The 21706-nt window shown below is 43.4% G+C and overlaps 1 protein-coding gene across 9 annotated transcripts in view; it reads right to left on the reverse strand.

Annotated features, from left to right (window-relative positions):
- Window positions 1-21706, reverse strand: part of Cep126 (centrosomal protein 126) — a 67501-nt gene that overhangs the window by 949 nt on the left and 44846 nt on the right. For 3 of the 9 annotated variants that reach the window (XM_006242504.5, XM_039082221.2, XM_039082222.2), the window contains one exon: window positions 17078-19019. In XM_006242504.5, coding sequence (XP_006242566.1) covers window positions 18814-19019 — 206 coding nt within the window. In that variant the 3' untranslated portion in view covers window positions 17078-18813. Of the gene's footprint in view, window positions 1-3421; window positions 5533-17077; window positions 19020-20139; window positions 20205-21706 lie in introns of those variants that run through there. The other 6 variants (XM_006242509.5, XM_006242505.5, NM_001427808.1 and 3 more) reach the window with 6 other exon arrangements.

Consider the following 21706-nt stretch of genomic DNA (forward strand, 5'->3'; position numbering starts at 1 on the left):
AACAACAGTCTATATATGTTTAACTTATAAAATACATTTAACTTTAGTAAATTGTAGTTTTATGTTTTATTTTATGTATGTATGTATGTATGTATGTATGTATGTATGTATGTATTGAGACTTGTTTATAGATCTGGCTGGCTCAGAGCTTGCCCTATAGACCAGGCTGACCTCAAACTCACAGAGATCTGCTTGCCTCTCCCTCTGGAGTGCTAGAGTTAACAGCGCACATCACCTTGCTCAGCTACATTGTATATTCTTATAGTTAAAAATAAAAAAAAAAGCCACAGTATTTGTGTAATGTGTGTGTATGTGTATGCCACCAAATGCATATGGAAGTCAGAGGAAAACTTTGTGGTGTCAGCTCTCTCCTTCCACCTTTACAGTTCAGAGATTAAATTCAGGTATTCAGATCTTTACTCTCTGAGCCATATCCTGGCCCCGACTTTAAACATTTTCACATTAATGCTGTAAGTAATACATTAAGCATAAATTTACTTTATAGGCTGCATAGTTAAATTGCTAATTTTAGGGTTTAGCAGATTTAATTGCCTTCCTACCTGACTGACTTCAGAGATGGTGACCCAACAGGTTCTAAGCCTGTTTCCTCATGAGAGCTTGAGTGAGTTTGTGATGTGTGTATGGTGTGTAGGTGTCATGTGTGTATGTGTGTGGGTTGTGTGTGTGTGTATGTGTGTGTGTGTGTGGTGTATATGAGTCATGTGGCATGTGTGGCATATATGTGTCTTATGTGTATGTGTGTGTATTTATGTGTGTATGATGTGGTTATGTGTGTGTGTGTGTGTTGTGTGTATGTGGTATATATGTGTCATGTGTGTTTGTGTGTTTGTGTGTGTGTGTGTGTGTGTGTGTGAGAGAGAGAGAGAGAGAGAGAGAGAGAGTGTGTGCATGCACATTCACATTATTTCTGACAGAGCTTGGTGTCTGCTGCAATATGAATTGAGCATTGACATTATTGCCCATTAGATTTGGTTAGTGCAGCCCCAGCCTGTTCATGGTGGAATGTATTTGTGGATAAAAGTTGGGGCTGACTGTTTTCAGTTTCTGGAAGACAAATTTCCTGGGAGGAGTTAGGGCCCCAGGAAGATGTAAACAAGTAGAGGCTGCTGGAACCTGTCTCCTCCCTGACAGGGATTCTGGCTGGCTTTCCTATCAGTTTCAAGCTCTGCAGGGTTGTCAAACAGAGTGGCTCTTGCAACTTCCTAATGGCTGGGTATAACAGCTTACAGTGGTCTTTGGTTTCTATAAAAGTTAGATTTAATTGCAGAATCCCATCTTTTGGTTTACATTTGTTTAGACATATTTTACCAATGATATAAAGCAAGGTGCCCGATATCCTACTTATATAAATTTCCAGCACTTTGGAGGGGGTTAGGCCAGGGAGTGTGTGGCTAAGACGTGGCAAGGGACTACTGCTCCAGATGTAGGTGAGGGTTAAAGACACAGGTGGGGAGTTCTAGTCCTAGAGAAATTAGTGGGTAGAATTAAGGCTTTAATTTGAGAGAGAGACAGTTGGGAGGAAAAGAGGAAGGGGGAGATACGCAGCATGTGCATGAGTAAATGTAGGAAGATAACTTTGGGAATCAGTCCTCATCTTTCCTCATGTGTAACTCAAACTCAGGTCATTAGGCTGCAAGTGCATTATCTGCTGAGCCATCTTGCCAGCCCAGGTGACGTTCCTCTTTTCTTTGAGGCAAGGTCTCTTGTTCCACAGGCTAGCCGTTGACTGAGGTATGGAGCTGAGGATGCTTGAATTCCTGATTCTCCATTTATACCCTGAGTCCTGTGGATAAGGGGCTAAACCTTTGCTAGGTTACATGGTCCTAGGGCTTTGTGCCTGTTAGATCACCAGTTGGTACTAAGTGCTAACTAAATCACATGCCATCAGCAGCACATAATTTGTTTAAACATTTGTGTGTGTGTGTGTGTGTGTGTGTGTGTGTGTGTGTGTGTGTGTGTGTGTGTATGTGGGGTTTCTCAGGTTGGCCTTGAACTCACAATTAGATGAGGCAGTCATTAAACTCCTGATCTTCCTGCTCTGCTTAAGTGTTAGGGTCACAGACGTGGGTCATCATGCCCAGTGAGAAGGTAACCTTGATTATTTGCTTTTCAATATGGACAAACGTAGACTCTTCAGTTAACTTGGAACTCTTGGTTAATACCCAGAAGGAAGGAGACCTGCCTGCTATCAATACCTCAGCTAATGCTCAAAGATCAGTGCCTTGCTCAGCCACTGCCAGAGAAGCTTCCACCTTCAGACCTTGGAACATTCAGCTCTTAACGAGATGTCTCCATTAAGTCCCTCCCCTCAGAGCTCAGGGAAGCCTGTGAAGGAGGAGGTGGAAAGAGCTGAGAAGCCAGAGGGGGTGGAGGACACCAAAAAAACAAGGCCTTCTGAATCAACAGCATCAATACGCATGGGAACTCGCAGAGGCTGAGGTAGCAAGCACAGGGCCTGCACCGGCCTGCATCACATGGGGTCCCTGAGCTGAAAGAAGTAGACCTGTGCTCCCATTCCCAGCCCAGAAGCTATCTCTGATTGATAACCACTTGCAAATGGAAATTTAGTTTCCTCCAATGGAGTCTCACTGGGGAAAACACCGCTCTTAAGGACGGGCTGCCTGCCCAGCAGTGGATGCCAACAGAAAACAAACTCAATGGAATCTTTGCGTTCCTTGTCTCATAATGTCACATCTGGACTCTTCCTTTTCAAGAAGTTAAAAAAAAATCTATCTTCTTTCCTCTCTCTTTTTAAAAAGTACATATCTTTTTACTCTGCAGGTCCTTCGCATATATATCTTTTGGCTTCCAGTTTGGCGGTGTTATGGGATTCCTGAGTGTGGGAATAAGTGAAACTCTTTCTGTGCCTTCTATTGGACTGTTTTATTTTGCTTGTTTGTTTAATCTAATTTCAATGTGTTAGTTTTGTCATATCATATCATATTTCCGTGGAAGTCTGTTTTCTAATGAGAGACAGAAAGGGAGGGGAAATCGTGATTAGAATGCATTATGTGAGGAAAAAAAATCTATTTTAGATAAAAGGGAAAAAAGAAAAAAAATACCTCCGCTAATGGACAAAAAGGAAAGGGTGTTTTGGGCTCACGTTTTGGTGGGTGCAAGTTGAGAACAAGTAGATCTATGGTTTTGGACTGGCGATAAGGCCAGTGACAGAGTGAGCTAGTTACCACCCCATCTAGGAGGCAAAAAGCAGCAGACGAAGCAGCACAACCCACTTTTAGGGCAGGCCTCCCAGGGCCTATGTATTTCCTATTGAGCCTCAATTCCAGAAGGTTCTCAACTCTGTGTCAACCCTGGGACTGAGCCTTTAAATATGTAGAGGGCAGGCATCAAAGCCAGACCAGTAAGGGCAAGCTGGCTCACGATGTTCGGTTTAGTGGGATGTTTTGTTTTGTTTTGTTTTGTTTTTGTTTTTGGACAAGGTCTCATGTAACCTTGGCTGGCTTTAAATCTGTTGTATAACCGAGGATGATCTTAAGTTCCTGCTCTTCCTGCCTTCGTGTCCTGAGTACTGGGATTACAAGTTCATAGCACTGAGCACTCCACCAACTGGGCTACTCCACCGGCCCCGCTGTTGCTAAAACTGAGTTTGGTTAAAGCCCCACCTCGGTAATAGCGACAAGCTGCTAGGCACAGCCTCTTCACCCGTCGTCCCTCTTCTTTAAAGCGCCAGGTGTTGTTTTCTCGTTTGGAGCTGTGACCACATCGCCGTCGCCGATGCTCATGCGGCGGCTGTTCCCCAGGGCCTCCTGTATGTGTGATATTTATCTAGTTTTCCAGTCTAGGCGGTGCAGCTGCTCTAGGCCACAGGTGAGCCTTTCCATCTGTGTTGCAAGGTCAGGCCACGGCAGGGCAGGTTGGGAGAAGCCAACTAGACGAGTCTCTGTAGATCTCAGATAACAAATTCTTGACATTTTAAAATATTTATATATATTTTTTTCCTAGAAAGGGAAGGGCTTTTGCTGGTATGTTTGAGAGATTGTTGTGTTTGAAATAAAACGTTCTTCAGAAAGCTTGTTTTGTCAAGCAAGCCCATGTAGAGCCCTAGAGATGATCACATGTGTTTGCCCATCTTTTTGGCTCTAGAATTAATAGAGTTTTTAGGTCTACGTATTTCTAAGCCTGTAACTCACAGTCAATGTTACTTTAAATCCTTGTGTGGCAAAGATGCTAAGGCATAAGAAGCTGTACTTGGTGTTGATTACTTTTTTCCTCACCTCTTGCTTCCTCCCTGTCCCCTTCTGTCCACACAGATTTCTTACGATGCTTGGTTACATCCAGGCTCCTATGATCTAAGTAAATCCATTGCCCCTAATTCAGCCAGGTAATTGAGATGGTGTGTTTGGAGGGTTCATGGAGGGTAATTTATGGAGTGTACTTAGACCAGTCTCAGCACTCAGTAGGCACTCAAGTGCTAGCCATTACTGTTTACTGAGTTGCATTATTTATGAAGAAACACATGCTGGGTTGTGATTAGTTGCAGAGTGGTCATCTAAAAACTGATTCGGTAGAAAGGAGATGGAGCACACAGGAGAGTAGGAGTCACCACATACACAATAACCTGTGCGCTTGGGCGTGGCTCACTGAGTATAGCTTGTGTTTAGCAGGCACAAGACCCTGGGTTAAGTCACGGGAACACTCTCCTGCCTTCAAAACAAGCAGCAACAGCAGGGCAAACCCATTGGATCATGTTCTTTTGTGTTGTTGCTTATTTGTTGGTTTGGTTTTTTGAGATAGGATCTTGCTATGTACCCCAGACTGGCTTTGAACTCATGGCAATTCCCTGTCTCAGTATTTTGAGTGATGGGATTATAGGAACAAGCTTTCACACCCAGCTGGGTGTATTAGAATCCTGAAATTATGCCAGGACATTAGCACTCTGGCCTCTGCCCACCTCTTCATCCCAACTAGTGCCACACTGTCTCTCTTGTTCTCCTGACTCTGACAACACTGACTTCTTTCATTTCCCTGACTGAGAGCTCTGGGGAAAAGACACTTCCTTTCTGTTTTTGCTCAGTGATGGAGCCCGACCACTTAAGATGTCTGGCCTAGAGGATGGGGGCAAGGCACAGACTTGAAGGATGAATTCAGGCTTGGTACTTGCTCTCTGACATGAGTCACACACGCCCTGCTTTGGCTGCTGTGATGTCTGTTTCTCTCTTTGGCCTGACTGTGCCACTTTTGTAGAGAAGCATTCCCTGATACCCTCCTTTGAATTAGCTGTCCCTCATATGCCCCTCTACTACCGTGAACCAGTAAAGTAGAACCTGGGATAAGAAACTGAGGTTTCAGAAGCCCATACCATTCCCACTCAGATCTCTCTCCCTTGTACCTGTGGATCAAGATGTAAGATTTTAGCTACTGCTCCAGTGCCATGCCTGCGTGCTTGGTACCATGCACCCCATCCTGACGATCATGGACTGCAACTTCTGGAACTGTGAGTCCCCCCAAAACTCTTCTGTAAATTGTTTTGATCATGGTGTCTCTTCACACCTATAGAAAAGTAACCAAGACACCATCAATAGGCTAATTTTTAAAATCTGGGACTTCTATCTCTCAGTCACCATTACTTTCTTACCATCTGGCATGGGTGTCTAGCCAGCGCCTACATTCCCAAGGTCAACATTACCCTTCTGATTTTCCATCATTTTTCCAGTCTACCACATGCTTTATAGTTTGAGCCCCAAATGTAGGAATTGTGGGGGCATGACCTGTGTTGCAAGACCATGTCTCAAAACCAAACCAAACATCCAAAAGCTAGTCATAGTGGCTCACACGTGTAATCCCAGTGCTCAGAGGAGAGGGGTAAGAGACTTGCATATTCAGCCTGGGTTGAATGGAGGAAGGCTTGTCTCAAAAACAAGAACACAACAACAAAAAGCTGGTGTCCCAAACCCGTGATTACAGCACTGGGGAAACAGAAGCAGGGGATCGCCACACGTTTTAGGCTAGTATGATCTACATAGGGAATGCTAGGCCAACCAGAGCTATGCAGCAAGAAGCTGTCTCCATGTGTATATGTGTAGGGCCAGTGAGGTGGCTTAGCAGGTAAGGACTCCTGATGCTCTGATCACTAGATGTGTGCCATAAAACGAGTGTTCATACACGTCTACACTTGGACACAAATAAAAAATGCAACTTAAAGAAATGAGTAATAAGTAAGCATATAAAATAAACTATTTCTAGAATATTCAGTCTGTTCCCTTCTCTGGTCTTCTCCCACTCTGATCTAAAACAAGCCTCAGGTATTTCCCATGTGAAGGACTGACCTCTCATTCTCCATTTATTTCATTGTCATCTCTCTGCTCAGTGGAGCCTCATATACCTGCTAAAAGATCTTTTCAGTCTGTTTAAAATTCTGCAAAGGATCATAGAACTAAACTATTTGAAAACAGAAGCATGAGCTGAAGAGATGGTTCCACGGGCTGCTCTTCCAAAGGACCAGAGTTCAATTCCCAGCACCCCCACGGCATCTCCCTACTGTCTGTAACTCCAGTTCCAGGGTATATGATATCCTCTCACAGACATTCATGCAGGTAAAACACTGATGCACATGGAATGGATGAGCGATTAGAATAGAAGCATCCATGAAGATATAAAATGGTTGGGAAATAACCACACTGACAAGATCACTATTGTTAGACATTAAGCCCCGAGCCACCATGAGATGTTGCTCTGCTGATTTATATTGTCCAGTGAATATTAGATCCAAGTGTCAAGAAAAAAGGTGAGGACCAGTGGCTTGGTGGTTTGAAAAGACACTCAGCCCAGAGGCTAAATGGAAGAAAAACAGCACATAGAGAGCTAACACCTTTAGTCACTAGGGAAATGCCAATTAAAACAAATTGCATCATCACTCAGTTTATCATTGGTCCAACCTTTCATCATTTCTGAGCTGGACTACAAATATGCATTATCTCTCTTGTTTTTTGTTCTCAGTTTTTTCTTTTTTCCATTAATTAACATATTTGCTTTACATCCTGATTGCTGCCCCACCTGTGTCACACAGTCGTGCCCCCATCCCCTTCTCCTCAGAGGGCATGGAGGCTGCCCCTCCCATCCCCCCGCTGGCACATCAAGTCTCTGCAGGCCTAGCAGTATTAGCTCCCACTAAAGCCAGACAAGGGCGCTCAGTTAAGGGAGCAGGATGCACAGACAGGCAACAGCTTTAGGGACAGCCTCCACGCCAGTTGTTGGGGAACCCACATGAAGATCAGCTGCACATCTGCTATATATATGTGGGGTTTGGGGGCTAGATATAGCCCTTGTATGTTCTTTGGTTGGTGGCTCAGTCTCTGAGAGTCCCCAAATGTCCAGATTAGTTGAGTCTGTCGGTCTTCCTGTGGAGTTCCTGTCTCCTCTGGGGCCCTCTATCCTTCCCCCAACTCTTCCATGAGGTTTCCCGAGCTCCATCCAATGTTTGGTGGAGGGCCTCTGCATCTGTTTCAGTTACTGGATGTTCCCTTAGGGGACAGTTATGCTAGGCTTCAGGGATTGATGCGTGCGTGCCCTGGGGATGGGTCTCTAGCTGGGCCAGTTATTAGTTATTCCCTTAGTCTCAACTTCAACTCCATCTTTGTCCCTGCATTTCTTGTTGACAGGACAGATTTTGGGTGAAAGGTTTTGAGGGGTTGGTGTCCTTACCCCTTCACTGGGTTCCTGCCAGGATACATGAATGGCCACTTCAGATTCCGTATCTCCACTGCTGGGAGTTCCAGCTAAAGTCACCCCATAGACTCTTGGTAGCTTCCCCCATCCCAGGTATCTGTCATTTCCTAGAGATGCCCCCACCGGCCGTCAGCTGCTGATTTTCTTCTCCTTCCGTGCACACGTGTGTGTGTGTGTGTGTGTGTGTGTGTGTGTGTGTGTGTGTGTGTGATGTACTCACATGTAGAGTCAGAGGACAACTTTGGAAATTGATTTCCGTTCTATTGATTGGGTTCTAGGGATTGAATCAGGTCAGGCTTGGTGGCAAGTGCCTTCGGCAGCTGAGCAGTGCTCCTCCCACCACCACCGTTGTAGCCCAGGCTCACCGTGAATTCTCAGCAATCTCAGTGCTGGGATTGTTTCTCTTCTCTTCTATTTTTGTGTTTATTACAACAGAGTCTCCTTATCACAGCTATATGACTCTGTTAAAGGACCTTGTCAAATCTCTGGTTGAAATGTCTTACTAGACCATAGGCTTAAATGTAGTGCTAGGCAGTTAAAAAAAAAAAGATGTTTTTTCAAACAGATTGATTAAATAATAGGTAACTGAGTCATAATGTGTCATATATAAACAAATTCAAATATACTAGACTTAGATGCAAAATCTAAAATTATAAAACTTCTGTAAAAAATGGGAGAAAGGGGTTGGGGATTTAGCTCAGTGGTAGAGCGCTTGCCTAGGAAGCGCAAGGCCCTGGGTTCGGTCCCCAGCTCCGAAAAAAAAAAAATGGGAGAAAATCTTTGAGTTAGCAAAAAATTTCTTAGATAAGGCCCCAAACCATAAACCATATAAAAAGAAAGGTTGCTAATGAAAAGCTAACACTGTCCCTTGAGAAGACACTATCCAATGATTTATATTGAATGTTCTTGGCTGGCAGTCTCCTTCCCAACTGCTCCAAACCGGAAGCAATAGAAAGTGTGCTTGTCACATGTGTAGTATTCATGTAGAGGCCAGAGGTTGATCTTGAGTGTCTTCCTCAACTGTGCTTTTCTGTGTATATTTAGAGGCAGGATCTCTCATCTGAACCTAGAGCTTGCAAACCAGGCTAGTCCAATGACTCAGCTTGCTCTGCAGACCCCATATCTGCCTCTTCAGTTCTTGGATTAGGGGTAGGTCATCGCAGCCCCTTGATCTGTGTGGATCTGAACTCTAATTCTCACGCCTGCACAACAGTTTGCTCACTAAGACATACCCTTAGCCCTCTGCCTGCCTCACTCATTGGCTGGACCGGCTGGCCAGTGAACCCAGTCTGCTCTTGTTTGGATCTAGAATGTTCCTCAGGGGTCCATATGCTAAAAGTTGATTCACTAGCTTGGTGCAAGTGGGAAGTGAAAGAACCTTTAGAAGCAGTGCATGGTGGGAGGCCTTCCAATTATTGGGGGCATATTCTCAAAGAAAACAGTGAGATCTAGCTCCCCTCTTCCTCCCTTTCACACCCTGGCCATGAGGTGTGCTGCTTTGTTGTGTGTTGTTCCTGCTGTGCTGTGCTGCTCACCTGCCACCAAAGGCACAATACAATGTGTGTCTATAGTCATGGTCTGACACCTGTGAGTCCCAGTAGGCTTCAAACTAAGATGTAACATATCCCCAAACACAGGGAATGGTGAACCCTAAGAAGTTCAGGAATAAATACTTTGAAAAATTATTTATAGAAGGGATCTCATTTAGCATAAGTTGGCTTCAAGCTCATTTTGTGGCTGAAGATGATCTTGAACTGATGATCCTCCTGCCTCCTCCTCCCTACTCCTCCTTAGTGCTGGGGCTCCAGGCATGTGCCATCATATCCAATTTTGCTTGGTGCTGGGGATAGAGCATAAGATCTTGTGCTTACTAGGTAAGCATTCTACTAACCAATACCCAGGCCAGGAATATACACCTTTAAATGATGAATGTGGGCTGGAGAGAGGTTTCTATGGCTGCCTACTTGCTGCTCTTGCACGGGACCCAGATTCAGTTTCCAGCTCCCACATGGTGGCTCACAACCAACTTCTACTCCAGTTCCAAGGGACCCAACACCCCTTTTTGGGGCTTTTGGGATAGTGTACTGTTGTTGGAATTCCCAACTCCAATAAGCCTATATAAAAATATACGACCCAGTTATTATAAGCTATAAGCCTAGATTGGGCAGATCTAACACTATACTAACTTATTCCCCAGCTGTAGTACCCCTTGCTACTTGTGGTTTCTCCTGGCAATGTGGTTTTCATCCATTTCAGCTTCATCCTCCTCCTCTTCTTCAGTCCTCTCTCCTTCCCCTCTCATTCTCTTCTCTCTACCTGCCCCCCACTCTCAAACCTCCAGTTCCACCTTTCCCCTTTATTGCCCCATCATGGGCTCTAACTTTTCCTGACCAATTAAAAGGGAGAGAAGATTCACATGAGATCATCTGAATACACAATGGGGCTGCTTGGCAGAGCCAATCCCCCTTGAGGAAACAAAATTAGCATCAAAATTCAAGCAATATCAAAACAACCTACAACAGTAGGCATCCATGTGGTACACAGACATTGCATCAAGCAAAACACTCATACATGTTTTACAAAATTGTATGTTGATTGCTTGCTACAGTAATTCATCCTGGTGAGCCCTAGAGTGCCAAAGTAGACTCTTAAAGGAGTCAACACATTGAAGATTTCATCTTCCTTATAACGCAACAGAAAAATTAAATAAAAGAGCTTCAATTTAAACTTCAAAACTCCCAGGCTAACTCATTCCATTCTTGCAGTTTGCTTCTCGGGCATAAGCTCTGAGCCCAGCACCACCAGTAAACTGAGGTGATGGTTTGCTCACCAGACCACAGGAAGGCCAAAGTCAAAAGAGCAGGACCTGATCTTCAGGAAGCTGTATGAACCCCAGATTAAAGCGTCCAGAAATAGACATTAGCATCATCACTAGGAAGTGAAACTAATGCAAAACCCGGAAACTTTTCTGCTTTCAAGTCTCTCTTAGCTTTTCAGAAGGTCTTTTGCTCTGGGTGCCTTCTGTAAGCATGTGGTTCCTTACTTCTAACACCTTTCTTCAAATGCTGATTCTGCCTGCCATTGTCTTGGTGCTCTAGATTTCTCTGCTGCCACCTCTTGTACTCTAGATTTTTCTCATCTTTTATTCTTTAACTGGATTATATCACTTTGGGTCCTCATCTTGGGTTTCTTCTGAGGACAGTGTCAATGTAGGTCGTCACCTCGGGATTTCTTCTGAGGATCACTGACTCACTGGGATGCCATTTCCCTCAGATGACAAGCTCCAGAGATAAAGACCATTGGCAAATGGCTGTCTTATGTTCTGGATCACTGACATCAGTTGAGTTCTATTGTGGGTCTTTAGGTAGACCCTTCTCTGAGGCATTGTGTGCACTGCTTCTCCATCATTTCAAATCAGTTAAGACCTCAGAACAGCTTGGGTGAGCTCTGAGATGCAGGATGAGACACTAGACTGCTTGGTAGATAGACAGATGAGGAAGAGGCCATAGTTAGGTAATAAAGATGACAAATTTCCAAACAAGGGGAATGATCTCTGATGACAAAGACCTGTCATAATCTGGACTTTATTGTTTGCATAAATTGTCTAATTCAGAGTTGAGGGATCAGAGAGATGGCTTAGTGGTTAAGAGCACTGGCTATTCTTCCAGAGGGTCTGAGTTCAATTCCCAGCAACCACACGGTGGTTCACAACCTTCTATAATGGAGTCTGATGTCTTCTTCTATCGTGTAGACATACAGGAAGACAGAACACTCATATACAATGGGAGTTTATAAGTTCCAGGCAGTTCTTGAAGTGACTGCAGATACATATGATTGCTTTCAACGCCAGGCACCTTTCCAAATTCATCAAGTGTGTTAACTGATGTCGGTACCCCAGAGAATCTAGTGTCTCTCTGCTTGGCATTTCGTTATCCATCTCAGATAAACAAAGCTAGAACATGAATGTGGGGTTGAGGGCACATTTTCAGCCAAAATGAACCAAAGAGACAGAACAACATGGGGGAGATAGAGCAGTTTATAGTGGGAACATCCTAGAGGAAGAAATTTCCACAGAGGAAACTCCCTTGATGACCCAGAGAGATGGCTCAGCAGGTGAAGTGTTTGCTACATAAGTCTGAGTTCATTGCCTAGAGCTCACACAAAGGTGGAAGGAGAGGATGAACTCTACAGATTGTCCTTTGACCTCTACACCACTGCTAAGGAAAGAGTAGGACACACACACACACACACACACACACACACACACACACACACACACATACACAGAGAGAATGCAAGAAAAGGAAAGAGAGAGACAGAGACAGAGATAGAGAGACAAAGAGAGATGAGACAGAGAGACAGAGATGGAGACAGAGATAGATAGATAGAGAGAGATAGAGAGAGAGAGAGAGAGAGAGAGAGAGAGAGAGAGAGAGAGAGAGAAGCTCAGTATCTGGTGGGTACTTCCTCTGTTGGACAAAAAGATGAGTGCTGTCTCCCAGACAGCACCTTAGTCTTTGTACCTATAAAAGTCTTTTTTTAGAGAATTAAATGAAAAAGCTTCAGAAATGTTTAGAATGGTAAGCTAGTTTATGCTTTAAAATACTATTACTATACTGCCACCATCAATCATCAGTGTCACCTGACTCCATCATTCCTTGTGTGCAGTCAGCACCTCTTCCACCGCAGGTCCAGACAAGCAACTGGGCAGACTGTGAAATGGGAGTGTTTCTGTCCTGGCCAAGGATGTAAACAATGCTTGGGTGTGTATCTGTGGAGGTCAGGAGAGGGCATAGATGCCATGGAGCTGGAGGTACAGACTGTTGTGAGCCTAAATGAGGGTTGAGGACTAGCCGGAAACTGAGTGCTCCATTCCTGGAACCTGCATAGTTGACTCCTGTGACCTGCCCTCTGTCAGTGTGTGCGCTGTGGAAAGCTCTCTTTCTCCCCCTGCCTTCCTGGCCACTACCATAAAAGTGAAAATATGTAATAAAAATTTATTCCAAACTGCTTCATGTACCATCTTCTAATTGCCCTTTCTAGACAAATAAATAAATAAATAAATAAATAAATAAATGAATAAAGTTATCATGCTTCCCTCAGGCCTTGACTCAGAGGTCTTTCTATTGGATCACAACAAATAATGACCTCAGATGTTCATTAAACTTCTGTCCCAGTAATAGTGCACAAAGAGAATCCTAGAGTGTATGATAAAACTTCTGCAAGTCTGGAACTATATAAGGATGAAGAAATTGTCTTATGAACTTGGATAGAGACCTTAGACTTCAGCTCTGTTTCAAAATGAACAATTGGGGCACCTCTTTCATCTCCTGGGAAGACTATGAAAACAATGCGTATTCAACAATTCTGTCCAGGATTCCAGGCTCATGTAGAGGTGGAATCCAAGGTTCTCTTTGCAGGGAGTGTAGATACTGCTATTAGCAGAATTCAGCCTGCCTGGCAACCCGAGTTTAATCCCTGCATGCAGGTAAGAATCCAGATGCACTGGTTGTATGCATCTTTGATCTCAGCCCTCCTATAGGGAGTGTCTTAGTTTGAGTTTCCATTGCTGGGAAGAGGTACCATGTCTTATAAAAGACAACATTTAATTGGATCTGGCTTACAGGTTCAGAGCTTCAGTCCATTATCATCAAGGCAGGAAGCATGGCAGTGTCTAGGCAGTCATGGTATGGGAGGAGCCAAGAGTTCTTGATTGGAAAGCAGTCAGGAGAAGATTGGCTCCCATTGGCTAGGAGGAGGGTTTCTAATCCCACCCCTACAATGACACTATTCCTTCAAGGTCACACCTACTTCAACAAGGCCATACCTCCAAATAGTGCCACCCGTTGGGCCAAGCGTATTCAAACCACCACAGGGAGGCAGATGGGACAACCAGCTGGAAGCCTGCATGTAAGCTAGTCTGCTGAGAAGTAGCAGGGACAAGAGGAGCGGTCCTGTCTCAGTAGGTAGGAGGTGAACACCAGCTCTGAACTTTGAGTTTCATCATCAGATTTGCATAATTGCGTTCTCTCCCTTCCTTTCCCCTGTCATCTCTGTCTCTCATACACAGAAATAATAGCGATTTAAAAAAATCTCCTGGGGAAAAAATAATTCCTTAGCAAAAGAAGTATAGGGTACAGGAGCAAGTAGAGAAACACACAACTTTCTTCTTTACTTTCTTCCTTCTTCTTTCCCTCCTCCCCGACTTTCTATTGATTCTTTGTGAATTTCACATCACGCACCCCAATCCCATGCATCTCCCATTTCCTCATGTCTGCCCTTTGCCCCCAAATAACAACAAAAACTGCCTTGTCATGGAGGCTGCAGTGTGTCACATCCTTTGCCCAAATAGCTTTACTGGCAAATGTTCATTGTAATGACTCTTTAGTTCGAAGCCTCTGGGTTATGCTACACTATCAATACTGAATCCTCACCGAGCTCTTTTGTCTCTATTTGAGTAATAAGCCAATTTCTTCATCCCATTCTTTCCCGTGTAATGGAGCCTGCAGCTTTGGGTCTGCAGGGCCAGCCCCTTCACCTGCTCCAGTAGTTCATAATTGGGATGGGACAACTCAGAGCCCTGGTTCTGGGCCTGGGTAGAAGCTGAGCTGGTGTGCCTGTCAAGGGAGAGCCCAGCTCTTCTGAGTGTTATGGCCATCAATGGGTGGGGCCACCTCAGCACAGTGCTTAGGCAGCATCCCAGCTCAGGGATATCCACATAGCCTTTGGTGGTAACATGGGCCTTGGACATCACCACAGTCCCTGGCTGTGAGACATAGGACCATGGTCCCACACATGGCTCTCAGTGGCAGCTCATGCCAGGATGTCACCATGGCTTCAGGTGACAGGTGACTTTATGACCAATTTATTAGAAAAGAACGATTCAAAATTTGTTCATTACTGCCTGCTTATTACCACTGCTTTTATTAACTAGATCTCAACTCTGAACTCACTGATTCTTGAAAGAGCTTTTACTGGGCACTGCTCAAGTTCTTACTCCTCTCTCTCTTCTGTAATACATGGAGGGCTCTGAAAGACCTAGGCTGGTCCTTTGATGTCACCTCCTCTATTCTCTGACTACCACTAAGCTGGCTGGTTCTCTCAGTTCACTCAGATCTCTGTTCAATCTTTATATCTAGCCCTTTGGACTAAAAAAAGAATGTCTTGTCTTTTAACCAAAACCTATAGTTTTTACTAGGTCTTCAAAGTATTAGTCTACTCTTGTTGTTTTACAGACACATGTTAACTAAAATATAGATTTCAACACAATGGGAATATTACTGTACATTCTCCTGAGAGCTAAAATTCACATAAGCTTCAGGGAGTCAAAAAAGTTGTAGGATTTGGATCCACCTGCCACAGATCAAATAGACTCAAGATAAACATATCTGTCTGTTCTTAAAAATGGGATTTTCCCCTTGGTCTTAGGATTCCTTACCTTCTTCATTTACTAGACAATTTTATCTTCTGTCCCTGGTCTATGTTTGACTCAGCAGACCTGGCTGACAGACTCCATCTAGGGCTCACCTGTGGAACTGCTCCATTGCTTAGCTGTTGACTAGCATTTCAGCCTTCTTGGACCTCTAGGACAGTATCCTAAAGCCATCACCGTCCCACGTAACAGGTTGAAATGCTAAGCCAAAAAGGAAACCTAGACCCACACTGAAAAGGACTTCACTTTGTGATCCACCCCAATGGCTATGAAAGTAGATGGGACCCAATCCTGGATCCATCACTCTCATCTGAAGTAAATTCCCCTCCACCCCCGAAACATCAGAACTTGGACCATCAATGGATCGTCACACAACACCTGCAGGACCTGTTAAAAAATCAGAAGATAAGATTTTTGGTTGGGGGGGTGGGGGTGGGTGGGCAGGGGTGTGTGTGGAATATGTAGCGAAATAGAGGGCCCTAGGTTTAAATGGCGGATCTGCCAGAATTCGACACTGGAGGATGTAACTTAGAATGGCTTACAAGTAAGATGGTAGTTTTGGCGCCCAGCGAATTGTGTTACCTGTTGATTCTAAACTGACTGTGTGGTGTTTTCTTTCACGCAGTGGTGGCGGGGGTGTGCGGGGGTGGGGTGCATTTCATCCAGCCACTGAATTTGGATGTGTGGGGCTGGCGTGGTAGTGATGCCAAGGAAACTTGGTGAGTTGGGTGGAGAGATAAAAACACTGGGTTACAGTCTTCCAAGGAGAGACCAGGCCAGGCCCGCTGGTGCCCTGAGGCAATAGCGTGGGTGCTTGGAGACCATGGAGGCAACACCGGGTCAGAGAGAATCCAGAGTTAGTGTGGGAGGCTCATTTTTTATTACTTAACACTACACCTGAGTCTGTGCTCACTGTGGTTTTTGAGGTTTTAGCCTTTATAAACTGTCCTTGAGAAATGTCCAGATCATAGGGTTGAGTTGTTGCCTGGGGGGAGGGGTGCATTCAATAAATTGTGCCTGTTTAAGTGAGATCGGTGTTTGTGTGGTTTGTGGGGCTGACCCTTGGGCCCTGACAGACAAGGTCTTATTATGTAGCTTTGACTTGCCTAGAACTTCCTATGTAGACCAGGCTGGCCTCAAATTCACACAGACACACCTGCCTCTGTCTCCAGAGTGCTGGGTTAAGGCATGCAGCACCACACCTGGTCCTGTCATATATAATTTTATAAACCTTTCTGAAAGATCATATATGTTTTGGCTTTGCTTCAATTCTATCTATCTATCTATCTATCTATCTATCTATCTATCTATCTATCTATCTATCTATCTATCTATCGATCTATCATCAGTTTTTTAAGAAAGGGCTTCACTGTGTAGTTTTGGCTGTACTGGAACTTGCTTTATAGACCAGGCTGGCCTTGAACTTGGAGCTCTGTTTACCTCTACCTCCCAAGTGCTGGGATTAAAGGTGTGTAACACTATGCCCAGGGGTTTCATTAGTTGAGGAAACAAATCTCTAATATAAATCTGGTTGTACAAGTAGATATTTCTAACAGAAAGAAAAAGTATTGAGGAGAGAAAAATTAGCCAGCATACTTTAGTTTTCACGTTTACCATCTGACCCCTTTTATTAACAAACATAGATTATTTTCGTGTCCGTGATTGTGTGTGAATGCGCCTGAGGAAGCTAAGACCGCATCGCTCCCTTGGGTCTTGAGTTGGTACCGAGTGCTGTGAGTCACCAAAACTGGGTGCTGGAGACTGAACCCCTCCTCTGAAAGAACAGTAAGCACTCTTCAATGCCAAAAGCCATCTCTCCAGCCCCTACTTTGAATTTTTACGTCAGTTTTTTGGAAGAACAATAAACCTTGAGTAAAATGAGATGAACATGCAAGCTAGTAACTTAACCTCTTGGTAACATAAAAAGCAGAGATCCTGCAAAGTCTTAAACAAATAGCTTTATTATTTATGGGGATGTTATTAATAATAAGCTTCTTGTATACTTGTACAAAAATTTATTGGAACTTCAGAAAACAAAGATTCACTATTGTACCTAATACATAATTTGAATAATAAAATATTCTTTTATTTTTAAATAGGGAAAATTTATACCCAGTAGCATGCTTATTGAAAACAATGAAATATTTCATTCATTAAAAATGTATGAAGAAAATACATAATAAAGTATAATTTGTAGCATAAATATAAGCTAGTAAGTTCATTTCCATTAAGTACATTATGATTTACTTTTATAACTATAAAAGTCTATTTTAAATCATTAATAAATGCAGAAATACAGAACTTATTTACAGGAATTCTCAAAAATAATGATTCCACTAAGCAGTGACTATCACAGCTCATCAATATTTTCTTTGCACTGTGGATCCAACATCAGGAGACAGACTGGCCCTGGGCTGGCTGCTCTGTAAGAGAGGTCAGAGGGTTCTCTTAACTGTCATGTCTGCAGATGTTCACAGGTCATTCTCCTTTTAGATCACAGCTTTTAAGAAGACTAAAACTCAAATCAAAATAGTACATACACAAATTTCAATGATGCTGCACACCACTCTTTATAGGGCATTGTATGGAAAGTAATGCACAATTTTCATATTTTACTATTGGTAATATGTGCTTTATAGGAATTTCCTTTGAGTGCGTGTGTGGCGTGGTCGTGCGTGGGCAGATGTGCTTGTCTCCATGTGCACGTGCAGGCCGGAGGTTGGTTTTAGGCACTTTTTTCTCTCTCCAACTTAATTTACTATTATTACTGTTTTGAGACAGGGTCTTTTCTCACTGAACCTGAAGATCACCATTTTGGCTGACTGTTTCTGTGCCTAAGGGCTGACCCACAAACTACATATCATTTTTATGTGGGTGCTGGGATCTGAACTCAGGCCTTTACGCTGTGCAGCAGGACTTCACTACCGGGCCACTGAGCCACCTCTCCAGAGCCTTAAGAGTAGCTTTCAAAGGCCAGGTGTGGTGTGCACCGCTATACTCTCAGCTCTTGGGAGTGAGACGCAGGAGGACCAAGTGTTCATGGCTAGCTATGATGTCCGTCTCAAAAACCACCATCCAATGCAGAGAAACTTTTGGCTAGCTATTGTGTAAATGGCTAAGTGTAACCTTCCTTCCTTCCTTGTTTGGTTTTTACAGAAATACTTGGAAGCCAGGTAAGATTCTGGGGATGTTTAACATATATTTTAGGCCGAAGAAATAACTTGCTTCTTAAAAATTCATTAAATTTTTTATTTTAAAACTAAATAAGATGCTCTAAAATGAAAATTCTAAGATTGGTAGGGGGTTTGCTTTGATAATTTACACCTAAGCAATTATAAGGCCTTGGTGGTCTCATGGTGACTCCGTTATATTGCGCAGTTCACCTGCTGCCTCAGGAGCTACCTTCTTTTTTCTAGCTGTGGTCCTATCAGAGTGACAGATGCACAGGGAGAACCAGAGTTGGTCAGACTGCAGAGGGGCCAACATGGAGAAAGCTTGGGCTGCAATAGGCTTCCCATGTGGAAGCTTGCAGTCATGTCCTGAAGAATAGTCAGGAAAGAGGCAGGTAAGGTGGCAAGAACAATGGGAACCCCAAAGAGTTCCAGTATAGAAGACAAGTTCCCAGGGAGCAATGGGGGGAAGCTGCAGAGACCAGAATGACTCTTTCTTGGCATTTAAAAAAAAATTACAGTTTTGCCTGCTCTTGGGACGCTTCCTCCTACTGGGCTGCCTTGTCCAGCATTGGTGTGAGGGCCTTTGCCTTGTCTTATTGTATCTTCTTTTGTCGTGTTTGGTGGTTGTCTCTTGGAGGCCTCATCTTTTCTGAAGGGAGGCGGTGGGGGAATGGATCTAAGGGAGACAGGAGGTGGGAGGGAAGGAGCTGGGAGAAGTGGAGGGAGGGGAAAACTGTGGTCAGGATGTATTGTATGAGAAAATCATCTATTTTTAGTGAAAAAATATTAGCTACGTGGTAGTAGCTCATGCCTTTAGTTCCAGCATTCAGAGGCAGGTAGAGCTCTGAGTTCGAGGCCACCCTGGTCTACAGATAGTGTTAGGTCTACACAGTGTAACCCTGTCTGGAAAAACAGAAAAAAAAAAAGCTACTAAAACAATGTTTGGTTCTAATGTAGTCAGATGGTTACCCAGTTAGTGGATTGAACCCATCCATCATGATAGAACCATTGTTCATAGGTCACTGCAACTAGGCTTGGGTAAATGCTAACTAACAACTTAAGCATCTGTGTCACGGATTTGATTTTTTAGGTCATTAACTGACATTTTTCCATGGAGCCAGATGTCCTTTGAGGAAAAAAAAGTACTTAAAATGTGAATTAAACACTGTCTCATAATAAATCAACCAAAATAAAGATACTTAGAAATTTCAAATTTTGGATCCATTAAATTTTTACTAGGAAGGAAAAAAATCACTGAAAATATTATCAAATTAGGTACAAAATTTTAGGAAAAACACAAGCTAGTACGGAACAAGCAATTGCCAACAGGGCTGTTCCAGAGCTGTGCCTAGGGTGCACAGTGAGGCAGTGGCAGCCTCCTCTCCTCACTGCTGCTTATTGTAGGCCTGGCTCAGAACGAGCACAGGGGCAATGGACACATGAGGCCGTATAGAGAAATATAGACTTTGCACAACTTTATTCCTTCCTATCAAGATTTCAGAACCGAGGGCACTCAATTTTAGCCTTCCCTCAAAAAGCCTCCAATGGATCTTACACGTGAAAAAGATTTATTTATTGCATTCTATGTGACTGAGTGTTTTACCTGGACACATGTATGTGCACTCATGTTCTTGTGCGGTCAGAAGAGGGCATCTGATCCCCAAGAACTAAAGTTACTGATGATTGTGAACCACCATGTAGGTGCTAGGAGTCAAACTTCACTCTTGTGCAAAAAGAAGTCGCCCTGACTGCTGAGCTATGTGTCCAGCCGCCTCCCACGATTTCTATTCCTATTAACAACCACAAAAGAACTTAGGAAATGCTTACCAGAATTGGTATTAACTGCAAAGTATTTTTGATGGAAGGGTTTTTACGAATTGCTTCTTGTACATCTGAAAAATCATACCATGACACAAAAATAATTATTTATGTATGGAGAATCACTGAAGAATTAGTAATGAAATTCTGATGTGTAAAAATATTGAAAATTGAATATAGATTCTTTTTCTTATGAACCCAGAAATAGTCCATATATATGGTCCAAAAATAAGAGCACTTTGATTAGGAACAGTTAAATAAAGCTGAAGCCGAGAAGAGGGAATCTCTGGTATCTCGGAAGTATGTTATACTAATAAATAATAACAGTATGTTATGCTGATAGTGAGAAGGCAGGAACAGGTGGATCTCTCTATTAATTTGGGGATAGCCTGGCCTATGTAGGGAGTTCCAGGCCAGCCAGCCAGTCTTATGCAATGAGGCCCATTCTTACTGGGACTTAAACTCAGGACCTTTCTCACACTAAGAGAATTTCTTTTTATTTCTTTGAAATGTGCTGGGCTCTTCCCTCTCTATGCTGGTATTACTCATAGACTGTAAGTCCGGCAGCTGTGATCACCCTATGAGCCTCAGGTCGTATACCTTTGTCATTTAAGTTTCACTGCACAATTGATCTCCTTTTTGTACTGTGTTCTGGATAGTTTTTCTGATTTTTATTTTAGGTTATTAACTCTCTCTTCCAATGACTGTAATCTGTTATTTTAAAGCAATCAGCTGAATTTAAATTTATTTATATTTTCTATTCATAGGCATTGTAATTTTCCAAAAAAGGCTGTCATTTTATAATGCATATTTCTTTACTGGATTTTGAAACATATTTCTAATTATTTAAAAAACATATAAAGTGGGGTTGGGGATTTAGCTCAGTGGTAGAGCGCTTGCCTAGGAAGCGCAAGGCCCTGGGTTCGGTCCCCAGCTCCGAAAAAAAGAACCAAAAAAAAAAAATATAAAGTAATTATTTTATAGTTTTCTTTGTATTTGATAATTTTATTATATAAAACAAAGACATCATAAAGTTTGCAGGCAAATGGCTGGATCTTGAGAATATCATCCTGAGTGAGGTAACCCAGACCCAAAAGAACATGCATGGTATATGTTCACTTTTAAAAAAAGATTTATTCATTTATTATATATAAGTACACTGTAGCTGTCTTCAGACACACCAGAAAAGGGCATCAGACCTCATTACAGATGGTTGTGAGCCACCATGTGGTTGCTGGGATTTGAACTCAGAAACTCTGGAAGAGCAGTCAGTGCTCTTAACCACTGAGCCATCTCTCCAGCCCTGCAGCTTGGTTTTTAAGTGGGTCCTGAACAACTGGAGTGGAGGTGGGGTGGGCTATCCCAAAAGCTGTTGCTTGTATGTGGGATATGTTCTAGCTGGGCTGCCTTGTCTGGCCTCAGTGGGAGAGGAAGCACCTAGCCTTGAAAAGACTTGGAAGTGCCAGGGTGGGAGGATACCCCGGTGGGGGGGGTGGTTGGGGAGCTTTCTGCTTGCTCAGAGAAGAAGGGGAAGGGGAGAAGGGGGAAAGATTGTGGGAAAAGGTAACTGGGATGG

The sequence above is a fragment of the Rattus norvegicus genome, chromosome 8, assembly GCF_036323735.1.
Source record: "Rattus norvegicus strain BN/NHsdMcwi chromosome 8, GRCr8, whole genome shotgun sequence".
In the NCBI taxonomy this organism is placed as follows: domain Eukaryota; kingdom Metazoa; phylum Chordata; class Mammalia; order Rodentia; family Muridae; genus Rattus; species Rattus norvegicus.